The 17,050-nt window shown below is 45.9% G+C and overlaps 2 protein-coding genes across 13 annotated transcripts in view; one reads left to right on the top strand and one right to left on the bottom strand.

Annotated features, from left to right (window-relative positions):
• LOC100123078 (octopamine receptor beta-2R) overlaps nt 1-17,050 on the bottom strand; it is a 176,998-nt gene that overhangs the window by 99,034 nt on the left and 60,914 nt on the right. For all 12 annotated transcript variants that reach the window (XM_031931273.2, XM_031931274.2, XM_032600553.1 and 9 more), the window contains exon 3: nt 2,915-2,955. The gene's annotated coding sequence lies outside the window, so the exon portion shown is untranslated. The remainder of the gene's footprint in view (nt 1-2,914; nt 2,956-17,050) is intronic.
• Nucleotides 10,811-13,197, top strand: LOC103316218. Its single transcript, XM_008208939.4, has 3 exons — nt 10,811-10,961; nt 11,178-12,081; nt 12,162-13,197. Coding segments are annotated over exons 1-3 (1,710 nt in total). The 5' UTR covers nt 10,811-10,959; the 3' UTR covers nt 12,966-13,197.

Below are 17,050 nucleotides of genomic sequence, written 5' to 3'. Positions count from 1 at the left end.
ACGACATCAATCCCTCGCCAATCCCTTCACCTGCGTCATTTCCGTCCTACGCGAACGACTCGCGCGTCTGATTATATACCCGCGAAAATATCGCTCGCTCGCGTTTAATTCTATTTTCGAATGCACACAAGCATATGCCCCGCGCACACCAAGCGAGAGCTGACGGGGAAGCCGAGTTGTAAAAGGGAGAGGCGGAGGGAGAGAGTAGGCTAATGTGCGCATCGTCGAGCGCCCAAGGCGTGTCTCTGCTCCGTCGAGCAATTTTCCGTTCGCGCGCGCAAAAGCTCCTCTCTCTCTCTCTCTCTCTCTCTCTCTCTCTCTCTCTGGCTGGCCTGGGCCCTCGAAAAAGCAGCGCTGCGCGTCGCGTTCCTCAAAGTGTTGTGTTAGTTTATGCAAAATTCGGGGTCCACTGCTGCGCCATCGATGCGAGCTTTAAAGCTCGAGAGTCGATGGGCTATAATGGAGGCTTTGTTGCTAGTAAGGAATGTGGAATACGGAGTTGAACTTTGGATGGAATGCTTTAAAGTTTTTTTTTAGAACTAGCGAGTGAATTGAATTTTCGAGAACAATGTACAATTGAGACGCGGCAATCAAGGTCTGCGAGTGGCTTGATTTACAGCTCTGGAACCGAAGTAATATGGAACAACACAGTAATTCCGATAATATGTTACATCGCAGGCAACGTTTTATTTCGACACGCCTAAAGGATTCCGGGGGCAAAGTTTGGCAATACGCAAACAATAAAAAGCAAAAGACGAAACTTTTATGCTTTATTGCCAGCTCGTATATACCGCGCACTGTATATGAGTTTTCTTCACCGTGTTCTATTGCGAGTGTTATACCGCTAAACGCCGTACCAACACAAGTTTTTTAAACCCGAAACTTACGTCGCTCAAAAGAATTTCAATAAAAATTTCCACGACGCTGAACACACGCGTCACAATAAGCCTTCAATTCCCAGAACAACAAAGCCCTTGATTAAAGCTCCGTGAAAAAGCACACACACGCACATTTCCGCGAAAACATTCCTCGAAAAAAAGCTCTCCCGAACTTCGTCCGCGCCCACGCGCGCCGGAGGCTTTTTGTTGTATCAACAAGTACATCGCGGCCACATAATTTTTTTTGTCTTCCTCTTCTTCTGCGTGTACACATACACACAGCTCGTCGCGTCGTAAATTCCGAGAGTCGTTAGGCGACGCTTCGATGCGGCGAATCTATATTGATTTAAGAAACGATCCACGTCCGGAGGAAAACACACACAAAGATGCGTAGCGAGTCTATAGCGGCGAAAAAAAAGGAAGAGGGAAAAGTTTCCTCGAGGAGAGAGCGAGAGAGGAAAAACAGAGGCGTCGGCGCGAAAGTGCGTGTCCGAAGCCCCTCGGGGGAGAAATCATTTTTTATACGGGGAAGCGTCGTTACCTGAGGGTCTCCTGATGACGATTTACCATCGTCTCTCTCTGCGGGTAGTGCTCGGCTTATGTATATAGGTATACACACTATGTATAGTCGAGGGATGGAACCGACGACGCGTCGTGCGTAGGTATATATATATATACACAGGTCGAAGGGAGAAATGTTCCCGGGGAGAGAGAAAGAAAGCGCGATTTCTCAAGGCGCGAGACTTTTAAAACATTGCCGCCGTTGATCTGACGTACTCGCGTTTCAATTCTTAATAAGGCGAGTAAATATAAAAACTATATCGTCGTCGCGGCAAAAGTTTGCCGGAGTAAATATAGCGTCGGAAGTTGGGCATAAATTTTTCACACAGCGATATCTCGCGGCGAAACGCGAGTCCCATACATCCCCGGCGTTTTCGCGTTAAATATTCCATGAGCTACTTTTTCATCAAGTAGGCGTCTTGTATATTAGGAAACCCGGCGATAAAGACCGAGAGCTAGAGATACGCTGGTACAGGGGAGAGAGTGAGCTGCTGCTGCAGCTTCGGGCATTTTAACACCGGGCTGTATACATATATATAGTAGCGAAATGGCCAGATAGCGGTATAAATACGTGAAGGGTGCAGATGAGGAGGGCTGCAGCCCTTAGCCAGCTCATAATCAAGGACTTTCTCGCCCCGGGTCATCTTTCGGCCTTATTAGCTGAATTATCTCGTAAAGCGTAACGCGCGCGTGCGGATGAGACCGAGTGCGGTATGTGTCGCTGTGGAGGGCGAGGGACGACGATCAGAGGACGTTTTCCGGCGGTTTTGTGTTATTAAAAATGTTTTTAAATTCTATTATACGCGCTGCGACGAGGAATATAAAAGTTCGCCACGGAGGAGGACAATTAACTTTATTCCCCGTAAAATTCCGTAATACAACCAGTCGATTTTTTAATTAAAAATATAACGTCGCTCATGAGAGCACGATATTTTTAGTTTCGCTATTATGAATTAAAAATAGCGCGCATTTCGTCTTTCTGAATTTCCCCGCGCTTGCGATGACGAGCGAATTTAATCATCGTCGCGTAAGGACAAAAATAAAAAAAAATATTTTCATCGCGGAGATACGAGGTCATTAAAGAGAGATGTATTTCGAATTGGAGATTATGTCGGGACACGGCATACAGCGATAATCACCGCCGGGCGAACACGGCTGTGTGGAAATGAAAGAGACGCAAAAACGAGGCGTCGTTGCGAGAAGGTCCTTCTGATCATGGGAGAACGTTCGCGTGAAATTTCGTTATTAACCCGGCGCTTCGAGACGTAAAGCTCTCGAGCTTTTGATTGGGAGAAATTAAAAATGAGTTTCGACAATGGCTCGCGTATACACGGCTGGCTTTAATCAAGCGGCGGCTTTTTAATTCGGGCCAGCGGACTCGTGATTTGTGCTCTCTTTGAAAGAGGAGGATTTATTGTTTGCTTGATTACTGCACAGGAGAAGCATTTTTAATTTACTCGAACGTAGAAGCTTACCTTTGTTCGTAGGCGAAGCGGAGTCTACTGCAGCGACGATCCTGCAACAAAGAAAGCATTTCCTTGTGAGCGAAATTGGACAAAACCACCTAGTAAAGCCTAATTCAATTTCCCTCTTCCGCATCCACTCATTTGTATATTCAAACGAATAGCTTTAATACTATACCGAAAAAGCTCGCGCTACAAATTCCATCAAACAACGGCAATTTCGTCCGCCGATAACGGCAACATACAGAGCAGCTCAGCCTAACGAAATAATTACATCCGCTAATAAAGGCAACACACAGCAGCAGTGAATTCCAGATGACTATCTCGAGGCGCCGGCGCTCTCGCAAGGACTACAGAGGCTGAACGGCGCTGTATACACCTCCTCCGGCGCTCTTTACTTTATGAAGCCGGAAATCGTAAATAGCGCTAGCGAAGGCCAATGGCAAGGAGGCGTGTACGTGTGCGGCTATACTATGAGCACGAGATTTTCCGTTATGTGCAGTTTTCCCCCGGACAGGTGAGGAGAGCTTCGATGTATTTAAGGCTTCCAATTTATTTTTGCAATGACAAGCGACGAGAGAAGCGGCGTCCCATGAATATTTACCGAATTAACGGAGAGGACGTACTACTACTCGTACATAAATGTATCGCTCGTTACCAAGTGCCTCGCGAATATCCCCGCGTATACACAGGGGCATTACCGCGAGGGGCAAAGCGATAAACGCGAGGTTTTCCGCTTTATATCGGTCATACTTTACTTTAATGGCTCGCGGCTGCCGGACGCTTACGCATTATTTCTCCGAGTGAATCTTTCCGAAAAATGTACGTACATTCCCGTTTGGGAAAATTAGGCCACGCAAGCTCTCCAATCGAGCGAAAGCTCAGTCGTCGTTAACAAAATTCCCTGCACCTGCGACGAAGGACTACTCGCGCGGAGAGAGAAAGTAAAGCCGGCCTTGAAATAATGCACACCTGTCGGAAGAACGGCAAGGCCGATCGTCGATCGCCGCGCGCACGTGTAATCACGCGAAATTACTCGATTATACGCTCGCTCTTACCTCATGGGACCTTCGACGTGAGGCTCAACTTTCGCTGCGCTGTTAGACAGTATAATGTAGCTGTGCGATTTTCGGGAAGACTCGAAGTGTGACTTTTGTCTTCGCGCGGATTTATGCAGATCGAACTGCAACACGCGCCGGCTAAATATAAATCAAGGCTTCGCGAGGGTGGGTTCGATTATTTTTGGAACAGTCCTGGGGAATTTACATGGTTGGCCAGCGGTGATGTCGAGCGTGTAGGCCGAAAATTTATTCGTTTTTTCGCGTGTGTGCAGCCCCCTACTGGCGTGTATTTACGTCCGCGAACTCTGCGGGAGTTTTCAGTTATACGTGCATTAGATTTTTTTCGACCTTTTTGAAAAAAGTTAAAAATCCAATACAATGTCGTCGCAAGCTTCTTCTCGATCAATCGAGTGATGGATAAGCCACTCGATACCCGACACAAACGGACGCTTTAAACAGACTTCCCGACAGAGTCGCGTAACCAAACTATCTCATATCCGCGAACGACAGTATAATCCATCAAAAGAGCCTCTTACAGAGCTAAATAAAAAAAGCAAGTCCCTTAATAAGCTCTCCTTTCATCGCTGGCTGTGACATAGTTGTTTTCTCTCTCTCTCTCTCTCTCTCTCTCTCTCTCTCTCTCTCTCTCTCTCTCTCTCTCTCTCTCTATCTTCTTTAATTCACAATCCCGACGGGGATTTAATAAGCGCACGAGGGTATAACGACGACGACGTGAGAGAACAAAGGGAATAGAGCAGGTGCGCGCGTCTGGCCGATTAAGTAGTGCTCGCGAGCGTGGTCCCTTTCGGCGAATCAAAGCGCGATTCACAGCTACGCTGTAATTGTCTCAATGCGCTGCATGGGAAATTTGCGGCTGTGACCCGGCGCTTGTTTGTGTCCAGTACACGCGACACGACTGCGTTGCTGCTGCTGTCCCTGGTATAGTTGTCAGGGGGAAAGGGGTAACGGGGGATGTCTTGGGATTCGTATTGTTGTTGGGGAGAATGATTATTGTTGGCGGAATGGGTATTGAGGGCCGTCAGAGGAGGATCTTAATTACGAACGGTTAATGAGGTAAGTTGTTGTGGGGATTGTTTGGCGTGTGTACTGCGCTGTTCTCGAGGAAAATTATTAAAATGATGATGATTGGACACGGCAATGCGGTGGTTATTCTCTGATGAGTAAAAATTTTGTTTATGGTACGAGTGTCGAACGAGTATTGTGAAAAAAACTGCTTGTGTATGTAATACCGACGCGAGGACACGCGCTTGCACAAGTGACTTGTCGGAGGAAGTCTACATCCGGTGCATTGGGTCACGTATGGTTTTCGCACTTTCGATTTCGGCAACTGCAGCGAGTTGCATACGAAATCCGGACCTATTTTCGACTCGCGCGAATTAATAAACATCAACACGAACGGCTGACTTATTTTCATCGACTACCGCACACCGAAGTTACAAAAATCATAAATATGCAAATCACACATTGAAATTCAAAATAATACACAATCCTCTTTGCTCCCGCACATCGAAACCTATTTATACTTTTCCATCAAGCCGTCGTACGCGGGGCTTTTGAAAAATATTTCTCGAAATTCCCGGACGGAAGAGGTAAAAAAGCAGAGGATAAACCTCCGCGCATTGCAGTGTAGCCCCATTCATGGGATGCTGCATCAGCGAAAATACGAAGTCGCGCAGCGTCGTCGTCGCATCGATGCCCAGCAAAGTGCCAATAAACACGAGCTGAAAATCATTTTTTGCGCTCTCTCGCCTGCGAGAGGGATCGAATAGAAAAGAGAAGGAAAAATCAATCCCCCGACTGATTCGCGGAGCCGGAAAAGCTGCTTCTTCCTGCTTCTCTACTTTTATTTCCGTCATTCCCTTCGCATCTCTCTCTCTCTCTCTCTCTCTCTCTCTCTCTCTCTCTCTCTCACTTATTTTCTTATCAAGAGCGAGAGTAAACACGGACGTGTGTACACGCGCGCGCGATAGAAGATCTCGTGTATTATCCAGAGCCTGGTTACTTTCGAGGCGCAGCTGCGCGCGCGCGAGTTCGTGTGCCAATTTATATTTATTTATTCCATTCGCCTTTACGATAAGCCCATATTGTGTGTATCGGATTGGCCGCGGATGTGTGTCGAGGGATATATAGGGAAAAAATGGTAGGATCTTTTCTTCTTCGGAGGCTGAATGTGATTCGCGGTGTTGATACTGAGATCGTTGGTTGTGTGAGTTTGCGGCACGTTTCCTTTTTCTGCTGGAGATTTTCGGAGGGGTGTGGTGAAAGTGGGAGTAAATATTGAAATTGAAGTCGGAGTGTGATTTCCGTGAGCTTCGAAGTTCTGTGAATCGTTGAAAACTTGCGATTCGTAATAATTCGCCTACATAAGAAAGAGGCGATAAAATTACTATTTCAAATTCAATCTCGAAGCATCACCTAAAATCCCCGAAATTCAGACTCATCCAAAGGATCGTGTCACGTACCACTTCAACACCTTGAAAACACTCTCCACATCACCGCAACGACATCCCATCACGAAACGTTTACTTTCATTCGCACAGACACTCGCACAACAACCCACGCCTCTCTCTCTCTCTCTCTCTCTCTCTTACACAAAAGACACACGCAAACCTCCTTGAAATTTCCGAAAAACACACGAGTTCGAGAAAAGCCGCGATATCGACAATAAGCACGACGATAAGCAGTCCCTCGAAAGAAAGAGAAAACACAAAGTTTACACAAAGAAATGGCCTGCGTATACGGAATAAAGTCGCTTTATATCCCGGTGTTTGTATTTCAAAATTCGCCGAAGGAGCCTAATATACGAGATGATGATCCGATTAGACGCGGTTGGCGAGATATCGCAAGGTCGCGATGGGGGGCGGGAGGATGGAAAAGCATATAATCTGAGTTTTCGAGCGAGAACCTGTGGAGCGTCGTCATTTGTCTGCGTCAGGGACTGACTGATGTTTTTGCGTTTTTCACGCTTGCTTGTTTTGCCGGATATTAATCGATGCCTATTGTTGATCCAGGTATAAGCTACTGCGAAGTGATGAATTGGAACGGAGGACTTTTATTTTATTTATTTAAATAATGATTTCTCCTTTTGAACGAAATTTAGTTTTTTGTGAAACAAGGCAATTATAGGTCGTAGAATAAAAGTCATTCGCGGTGAGCGTAGGGTTCGATTATGGTAATAATTTGTAAAGCGAGTTCTGACGTTTCCCAGCTACGCGAGAGAGAGAGAGAGAGAGAGAGAGAGAGAGAGAGAGAGAGAGAGAAACATACGATGCAAATGTCGAGCGTAAATAGCCGGAGACGCGAAATAACGAATTCCTCTCTACGAAAACTTCCTCCTGTTCCCTACCGCTGTATTTACGCGTTCGCGTATAAATAGGTTAAAAAGCACGAGAGGAATAGAAGAAACGAAGTGGCGCGAAATGTATGTGCATAAATAATGCGGCGGCAGCGGCGGCGATGATAGTGGTGGTGGCATTTAATAAGGGTAGAGAGAGAGAGAGAGAGAGAGAGAGAGAGAGAGAGAGAGAGAGAGAGAGAGAGAGGAAGTATAGCGCAGATGGCACTGCCTAATATTTCCTCGAGTCGCGAGAGAGCTCGAGTCGATTGCCGCCGGATGCTGGATGCACGTCCCCCGGGTGAATCGATGGAGCGCCCCTCGTCCCCGTTTCGCCCTTAGGCGAGAGCTGCTCTCTCTCCCGCTCGCTCTTGCAATATAGTTTCTTCCTTTCACTCCGCCGCCCTTTTCGCCGGAAAAAGAGTGAGAGAGAGAGAGAGAGAGAGAGAGAGAGAGAGAGAGAGAGAGAGAGAGAGAGGGAGTCTTCTAGCCTCGTCAGCTACGTAGTCTGGTGTGTGCTGCGCCGCTGCGTTCTGTGTTCCAACAGCCGTGTCTGGGAAAACCATTCTACCCGTTGTTTTGTTTTGCCTTTATTCCGTTGCTGGTTGTCTCGATGTACTCTGTTGGCTAGTTTTGTTCTACTTTTTTTTTAAAACAAGTTTGTGCATACAGGGAAATTTCGGATTTTAGTTTTGCGGTTTTCTATGATCTTCGTAGAAAATGAAAATATTTGGGACCGATGTATTAAGCACATTTGATCTTTATAGCGAATTTATTGTGTTATGAGTAATATACTGTGTACGGTATACGCGAAACTCTAATGTAGTCGACTGAAATTTCTTAGAAAATCAAAATTTTACATCTGCGAGCTAAGCCGCACATTATTTTAATGAAAAGTGCGATCCTTGATAAAACGAATGTTTTTATGACGATTTTTTTTTCATTCGCATATACTCCAGATTTTTAATGAAATATTCTACGGTGCAAAGCGAGAACAGTTAATTACTTGGAATATTAAACAAAATTTTGGAAAAGCTCGAAAATTATCAATTTTGTACATTAACTTTGGCGTCAGCTCTCTTACTCACACGTCGCCTTTTTTCGCGAGATTTCCCTCTAGCTAACGCGCGCTCCCTAATAAATTACGCAATTTATGTAAAAAGTTCCGCGGGACATCGATTTCCTATTGAAAAGTTAGTGTGTGTGTGCGCGCATGAAAACCTTGGCTTTTGAAATTTATTTCCGAACTAAGGTTACAGTCCTTAACGAGTTACATATTTTATTTCCTAGGTATTTTTGTAAAATACTCTCCATCGATTTCCTTTTTTTATTACACGACTGTATAGTGTACCTCTTTTATTACCATATTTAAACGCATATCGAATACACAACGAGACGTCTTCGTTTTTTGTCAAAACCAGCTTTGAATTCTCAAACAATACCTCTCTCTCTCTCTCTCTCTCTCTCTCTCTCTCTCTCTCTCTCTCTCTTTCAAAATATATTCATGCCACGCGTATACGCTTTTTCAGATAACTCCCGAGTAATTTTGCTTTCTTCGAAGGAAAAAAGCCATCCCACATCTTCATCCATCTATCTCCGACAAATGTCAAGCAGAGGTATAATCCCTCGTTTTTCTCGTGTTCCCCTCGGTAGCTCGCGCGCGATAATGCAATCAGCTCCAGACATCGATTTAACGCAAAATTTAACGCGCAAAACAGCGATAAGACGACTTCTCGAGGGTCGCGCTCGCGCGCGAAGTAGACACGAGCCGATAAAACACGTCGAGACTTTTTGCCAGAGAGCGACCGCAGGACCGCTTTATTTCAGCCGTATCTTCATATTCCGAACACGACGCGTTAATCACGAGGATCCGAGACTCCCGAGAGAAGAGTATACACATCCGCCGCTTTTTTTCGACTGATGTGCCTTTCTTCTACCTTCGAGAGGAGATCAACGCACTCGCGGACGATTTCTCTCGGGGCTCACTCTGTATCGGGATGTGCGCTACTTCGATATGTTTATTTATGATAGGAGATAGACGCGCATTCGGATGATTTAGCGATGTCCAGTACTTCAATTTCGTCGACATGACAAAATATTCTTTTTATTCCAACGGACTAATTAACGCCGGCGTTGTTTATTCATCCCAAAGCCGCGTTTTCCTGACCCCTCGTATTTTCCAAGATTTATCGCGACTTTCTCCCTCTCCTGGAGGCTTTTTATTTTTCTTTCTTTGCTCCCGAGCTCGCGTCGATATTTACCTGAATTTCCGCGCATTTTTCTCACCCCGACACCGTTTTGATTTCGAGCGAGCTCTAGTTTGCTTATTGTAAAATACTTCTAAATGCACACTTGCGTCGAGGGTAAATAGTGAGCTTCGCGCCGACCTTTGATTACGCCGTACACAAAATAACGATCGAACGGCTGGAGCGAGAAGCGCGTAGAATAAAAACAAAATACGATATAATTATTAGGAGACGAGATGAAACCAAGATATTAATCGTCGCGACTGTTTCTTTCTCATCCACTCCAACGGATTAATATTTATTGGTGCGTGCACTAGCTTTTTCTCTCTCTTGGCCTCCGGGGGTCGACCTTGACACACACACGTACATACTCAGAGCCGTGTGTCATGCGATCCTTACCTTCGTCTTTTTTGCATGTCTTCTTTCGGCTCACATGCGTTTTCCAAGATTTGCCAGTCTGTTTTTTCGCTCTTTTTAAATACGTCCATTTTACGCGCGCGGCTGTTACACCGGCTGCGCCATGGAAAAAGAAAGTTTTACGGCCGCGCTCGGTGTGTGTTTATGTGTCTGACAGGGACCGGGACGTTACTACTGGATTCCGACTGTTGTGGTGATTTTCGCAGAAACTACACCACCACCGCGTGTGTCTCCGCGCTCGAAGGAAAAATGTTTGGCGGATTTTTATAGGGAATGAGTAGGGAGAGTTTTTATTCACGTTACTCCGACTTTGATGAGAAGTCGGACGCGCTCGCGAGATTTACTTTTAGATCAGCGTTTATTTTGGCCGTAAAGAAAAATCCTCTCCTCTTTCTATGGACAGAATCCAATTTAACTCTAACGAGAGAGGAACTCATTAAAAATATGAAGTAAGCTGGCGCGGATTATTTTTTTCTTTCACCGTATCGCCCTGCGCTGCGCGCGAGCGCATGTAACAACGGCAATTACGGTAAAAGTCAACGGATATCGCGGAGCGTAGTTCTTAATAAGTGTCAGCGTCGACGCGGAAAAAGAAAATTAGCCGCAAGCACTGGATCTCCATTTTGCTGTGATGAGTTTCGGTGGCGTTGTGGTTTTGTGCTTGTGTTTTTAATTTTCCATAAGCGTAATCGATCGTCTATCGATATGCGCGCGCATGTCTTCGTCTCTCAATCTTTCTACACACACTTAGGCATTCATCGAAATCGCGCACTCTTGCGGATTTTTCGATAATTACGTCCTAGAATAAGATAGGCACCAACAGGACGAATCGATCGACTGCGGGGCAGAGAAGATTGTTAGTACACACCGGACCATCGTACTGATAGTTTGTATTCTCGATTCGCCAAGTTTAGAGATAAAGGTGATTCTTCATGAGATCAGCTTTCGATAAAGGAAAGATCGACGCTCGCTAACACAATGTAAGTAAAACTTTCGCACAGCAAACAGGCGAATCTCACTACATTGCCAGAAGTATATTGTCATCCGCAACGAGCGTCTGTTATTCGAAATGTCAGCCATGACGCTTCTCCTGTGTTTACAGTATTCAAACAAGTTATTGTGCCTGACCACTGTACGTTACAATATAACGATTACAGACATTTGATTAAGATTAGAACATTTTGATTTCCCCACAGGACATCAGCCAAGATGGATATCATAACCATCATGCTGTCCAATGATTACATCGTAGTCGGTAAAAACGGTGATGGTTTTGCTTTCGAGTGGACGAAGTCGGATCCGTACAAAAAGCCAGAAGTCGAAGCCTGGGACCAGATGCTCTACGGAGCGCTCGAGAACATCTTCCGCACGCGCTGTCGCACCAGCGGCGAGATCAAAGAACTCATTCGAGGCCGAAGCGTGTACACGAACAAGAAGTCCATATTCGATGAAATCTTGAAGCGGGAACCCACCTTAAGCTGGCTGCTCGCGCAAAACAATGATCTCTCGCTCCTGTGGCTCACGGTCTTGAGCTGTCTCCAGGATTCGGCCGAGCTGCTCGTCCGCTTCGGTGCCGACGGCAACGAGCTCTGCGGACAACACATGAACTGGGCCGTCACCGAGAAATCGACCCTTCTCCACGTGCTGGCTCAGATGTACCCTTCCTCCTGGAAAGACCGACTCGGTCGTCTGCTGATCGAACGCGGTGTCGACTGGAACGCCCGAGACGCGAACGGCGAGACCGTCGTGCAAACGGCGATGAAGAAAGGCTGCGCCCAGCTGATCAATCTTTACTACAAAACAGGAGCCGACGTCAACGCCGTCGACGATCGGGGTATGACACCGCTGCTCGAAGCTGCAGTCGGCAGTAGGAATCCCGAGAAACTGATTCTGGTGTTGATCAGACGCGGAGCCGATATTCACGCCAGAGATCTACAGGGCAAGAACGTCTTGCACCAATTGGCACAGAACATGAGAGAAAACCTTAATCTCGCATGGGTGGCCGGCTTTCTCATCGACAAGGGTGTCTCGATGTACGACAGAGACTCGAACCATTACCAGCCAATACACCTGGCCATATGCAGCGGAAAAATGGAATTAGTAAATGACGATATACTACTTTTTACATATGCATAATGCCTCTGGATTTCATTTCCATGCGTCGTTCGTTTTTCCCCCAGGTGGAAGTCTTCTTGAAGCACGGCATGGACGTGAACGTACGGGATCCATTTATCTCTGATGAGTTTCTGCTGCATTTCGTCGTAACGAAGTCCGAGACCTCGAAAATCCTTATACCTCTGCTCCAATACGGCGCGAACATCGATAGGAGAGACAAGTGGGGATGGACCGCGTTACACGCCGCTTGCGAAAAAACGCGAGATCCTAAACCTCTAATAAGGAGGAAGATAAGTTTACTTCTGTATTTCGGCGCGGATATGTTCCTCGAGAACAACGATGGCTGGGATCCTTTCGATCTAGTCCAGACCAAACTTTTGGCACAGACGCTGATGGTGAAGACAGTGGCGCTGAGAAAGGCTCGCTTACCCCCTACCGTCGAATTTCGCGACGAAAGAATCCTCAAGGAGAGGCATTGCAACTACTGGAACTATTATCAAGACTGCATCAAGGAGATCGACAGGACTAAATCCAAGAAGATCACCGAGAGCTGCACCTTGTTCGAACTCCTGACGGGATGCCATTGCAGTTCGGCTCACCTCATGCGGGTCCCAAAATTCAGGGACGAATTTGAAATTTACGATCTCAGCGATTTTCCACTGTATGCCGAAAATCTGCGCGATGCTTACGATTTTGCGAAGTCTTTCTACGAGATTGAGATGCAACCTGTAATCAACGCGGCTGTTCGTAATATTTTGTCTTTTAGATTGACGAGGAATGTGAATGTGGTTCGTCACCATATTCCCTGCAAATTTTGTGGGATTAAGAAATTGGTGCAAGACTGTCGTAGGCCGCCCGTAAAGAGGTGATATAGTAACGCGGATTTGTATATTTTTTTAGTACTTGGACGAATGTTCGAACGAACTGACATGGTTTTAAATCTATTTTATTTGTTTATGCTTGGACATTGCGATTAAGGTATTATTTGAAAAAAGTGCTGACAACTGGATAAGCTGCTATTCCGTGCGATGTTTTAAAGATTAGTTTCCGATACTCGTTTACAGCAAATAAACGCTAATACACATTTTCTAACATAAATAAGAAGCAGATTCGATTCCCTCCCCACTTATTCAACAGCGACCAACTCCATTCCTGCGCACACGTGTAATCCTCCTCATGTACTTTCCCCCCGAGTGTCGTGGAGAAAAACACCTGGTCGCGCGACTCTTTTTTCGCGCTCGTGTTAACCGCAAGCTCTCAGCATATACCTGCATATACCAGAGATGTGTCGGGGATTTTCCAAGGGCGCCAAGGGCCTCGTTTAATTATGGATGACGAGTGAGAGGTTATTTGTGAATTGATGAGTCCCAAGCGCGTTGCGACTGAGCGCCGGCCGATAATTAATTTACGCATGGTAATGCGAGTAAGGCTAAAGCCACCCGCGCAAGCCGTCGAAATTAGCTTTATCGTCGTCAGGTCGCTTTCCCTCTTCCCCCGACTTTGCTTTGATTTTTTTCGATGATAAATAAGCAGAGTATAAATTAAAAATTACTCGAGCGAGCAGCTCAACCCTACGGCTCTTTCTCACTCACTCGACTCCTCAGCACATTTCAGCGGGCGGCGACGGTCCCGGGGCGAGATTAACGAGCATCGCAGGTTATGCGTCTGCCGTACGGCGGTTAAACGTCCGGGGCTACCGCCATGGGCGAGGATTTATACAGCCCCGTTTGGCTGACTCCGAGCGTTATTAGAATCGTTGCGCTGCGCAGCCGCTTATGGATGCCGATGGTCTGGAAAAGCCCTCGATGTCTATGAAGTTAGCGCGTAATTGTGGATAGCCGTTAAAATTCGAAGATACTATTCGCCCTCTCTCTCTGTCTCTCTCTCTCTCTCTCTCTCTCTCTCTCTCTCTCTCTCTCTCTCTCTCGCGAATTAAACGAGCGGCTTTTCAAACTTTACTGCGGCTTTAAAAGGCGTTAAATGTAAATATTGCCGCATTAGATCGTCGCGGGGAGGTAAAAGGTGACAGTCCGCGCGTGGGCGTATAAAGGAAATATCCCGTTACGCGCGTCACTAGTGTCTCGTCCGATATATATTGCGCGCGCCTGCGCCGCGAGGAAAACACGAAGGCTCAGCCCTCTCTCTCTCTCTCTCTCTCTCTCTCTCTCTCTCGAGTACAAATGAATAACGCTTTCGTGTACACACACACACATATATATATATATACACACACATGTATATAGAGCTCGTAATAACCAGCCCATTAAATTTACCTATATGTATTTTTTAAAGCTAGGAAACGTTTACGACTTCTTTTACGGCTTTTTTCACCTTAATGCGCGCGACGCGCGCAAGGGGACTTTACTTTGCCGCCACGGCAAAATCTTCGAGTTTGCCCGCGGGGGTTTCGAGCAATTTGCTTGCCGCAATTTGTTAATTCTTTAAGCGCGTGTACGTGCGCCTGATGAGGAACTTTTCCCTTTGAGGCAGAGTTTCGAGTTTCGACTGCGATGAAAGCGTGGAATTAAGCATTAGCCTACTACACGTCGTATATAAACGAATGGACGACTTTTATTTCGATCGCCTTGAAAAACTCGACCGCAGCTATGTATTTTCTCGCGCATTTCATTATGGAAAAGAAGATGTATGCCAGGGCTAACCTTCGGAGTGAAATCAACGTCGCTCTCTCTCTCTCTCTCTCTCTCTAATACGCGAATTTACTGCCTCCATATTTTTGACATCTCAACGCAGAAAGCTCTGGCCCGGCTTCCATTTCCTCGGACCCATCAAAAATACCACGCAATAAACAGCGCTGCACATACATCCTCTCTGCTCCCGAATCCATATCCCCGATAAATCCTTCAAAACGTCGGAACCTTGGAAGCGAATATTTCACGACGTCCCTGCGTACACTTCCACGGAGAAATGCAAAATCGAGTGTAATAATATTAAAGCTTCGCAAGAAAACAATAAAGGAGACGTCGTGCCTAGAACTCGTTATCGGAAAGTTTGGTCTAAGGAAAGGCTGTGTGCGTGCGTCTGTTTACCTAAAAGAGGGGCAAGCGTTTTGACCGGGACTACTCGCCGCGAGACGATGCGATAATTCTGTTTGCGCGACGATAAAGTTATAACGAGGTCCCATCGACGAGCGATAACCCGATTGGGAAGGGATGAGAATTTTGAGACGTTTATTGTACGGAGGAATTGTTGGGAAAAGAAAAAGCTCGTATAAGCTATACGAGGCGTATAGCGAGTGTTTTCGTAGAAAGCGCTACACTTTCTTTCATAATATTTTGAAAATCTAAATTGCCTCGAGCTCCGTCTCTTTGAGCTGTATTATGGCTCCAATTATGAGGAAAAAACGAGCAAACATATAGAGCGCGAGTGTGATAATTACGGAAGAAAAATTTTTCTCCGCGGGAAAACTTGATTAAAATTTACCGAAGAATCTTTATATAACATCGACACTAGCTGTTTGCGTAACCATTGAAAAAAGAAGACGCGATGATTACCTCAATTTGATACTTCATACACTTCCGCGAAAAGGATATCGATTTCAACGAGCTCTTTGTGTGTAGACCGCGTAAAAGCGATTCCGATCGTTTTTTTTTCATTTAAAATTGCAATCGGTACACATAATACTCCCGAATAACGACTCTATTTCATCCGACAAGATATAACTAATATTCACATCCCCGAGAGTGCAAAAATGAACTGTACTAATGAAATGCGCATCGGATTTCATACGGATGTATCACTTCGCACAAAGACGAGAGAGAGAGAGAGAGAGAGAGAGAGAGAGAGAGAGAGAGAGAGAGAGAGAGAGAGAGAGAGAGGGCGAGTATAATTTTCCATACCGATCGATCGATATGCGCGCATAAACTTGATATTACTCGCGCATTTTCGTCGATATGGTCGTCTTTGTAATGCGCCGACGAATTTCATCAATTTCAGTACTCGCCAATGTCGCGTTATTAATTATTATAATTTCGACGCGTGCGGATTTAACCATGTAATGTACATGATACCCCGGCGAAAGATTACGATGGCTAATTTCGAAGTAGGTATAATGCGGCTCTGTAATCCAAACTCCAATTTCTATCGATATATTGAAATAATTATTCCGTTAAGCTCGATGATCATCCTCTGATATGTTTTGTAACGACCTTCGCTTGTGCGAATTGGATCGAACAGCGAAGCGTATACACATCTATCCTATGTAACAAAGAACTACCCTCCCGTATGTCTCTCCTCGTTTATTCATCGACGTCGGCAGATAAAGGGTTATCGACAAGCATCTAGACGCAAAACCCATCGTTTCATCCCCTGCTGCAATGCATCCCCTGAAACTCGAGAACCGAAAGGGTTACCTATACCGCTCGATGATGATTCCAAAAAGAAATCAGCATCTCTTTGATTAAGCACACAAGTCAAAACTCAGTCCCCGAGAGCAGCGACTTGTTACCATGTCACATACGCGAAGGACGACGCGCAGTAGCTTAAAAACGTCATGAATAATTCAAGCCCCCGCCAGATGGACGCTAACCGAATTCGCGCGTAAACAAATTAATTACACCCGGGGAACATCGTCAAGCTCGATTATATCAGCGTCCTGGATCACACAGGCTCATTATAAATTATACCGCACGCTTATCTCTCCCTCACTGCGTCGGGAATACAAGTGAACGCGCGATCCGACTCTCGAAATTACAATCTAGCCGCGGCAGACACGCGGCCGAAATTCCTTAAGCGAGCCTTAAGCCAGCGGACAGTAGATAAGGCAATAAACCAATTACAACGACGCCTTCCGTCCAACTGAATTATAGCGCCGAGGCTGCGAATAATGTACACACCTATACACGTTGCGATATACAGAAGAAGCGCAAAAGCGACACTTTACGCACATCGGATCAAAAATCGCAGAAACGCTGTAAGCGGATATATGCGCAGCGAG

This window comes from Nasonia vitripennis, chromosome 5 (genome assembly GCF_009193385.2).
Source record: "Nasonia vitripennis strain AsymCx chromosome 5, Nvit_psr_1.1, whole genome shotgun sequence".
NCBI lineage: Eukaryota > Metazoa > Arthropoda > Insecta > Hymenoptera > Pteromalidae > Nasonia > Nasonia vitripennis.
This window is presented reverse-complemented; position numbering and strand designations above follow the sequence as displayed.

Coding starts and splice junctions, on each gene's coding strand:
- LOC103316218 (XM_008208939.4), top strand. Junction 12,082..12,161: donor GCAGCGGAAAAATGGAATTA/GTAAATGACGAT, acceptor TTTTTCCCCCAG/GTGGAAGTCTTCTTGAAGCA.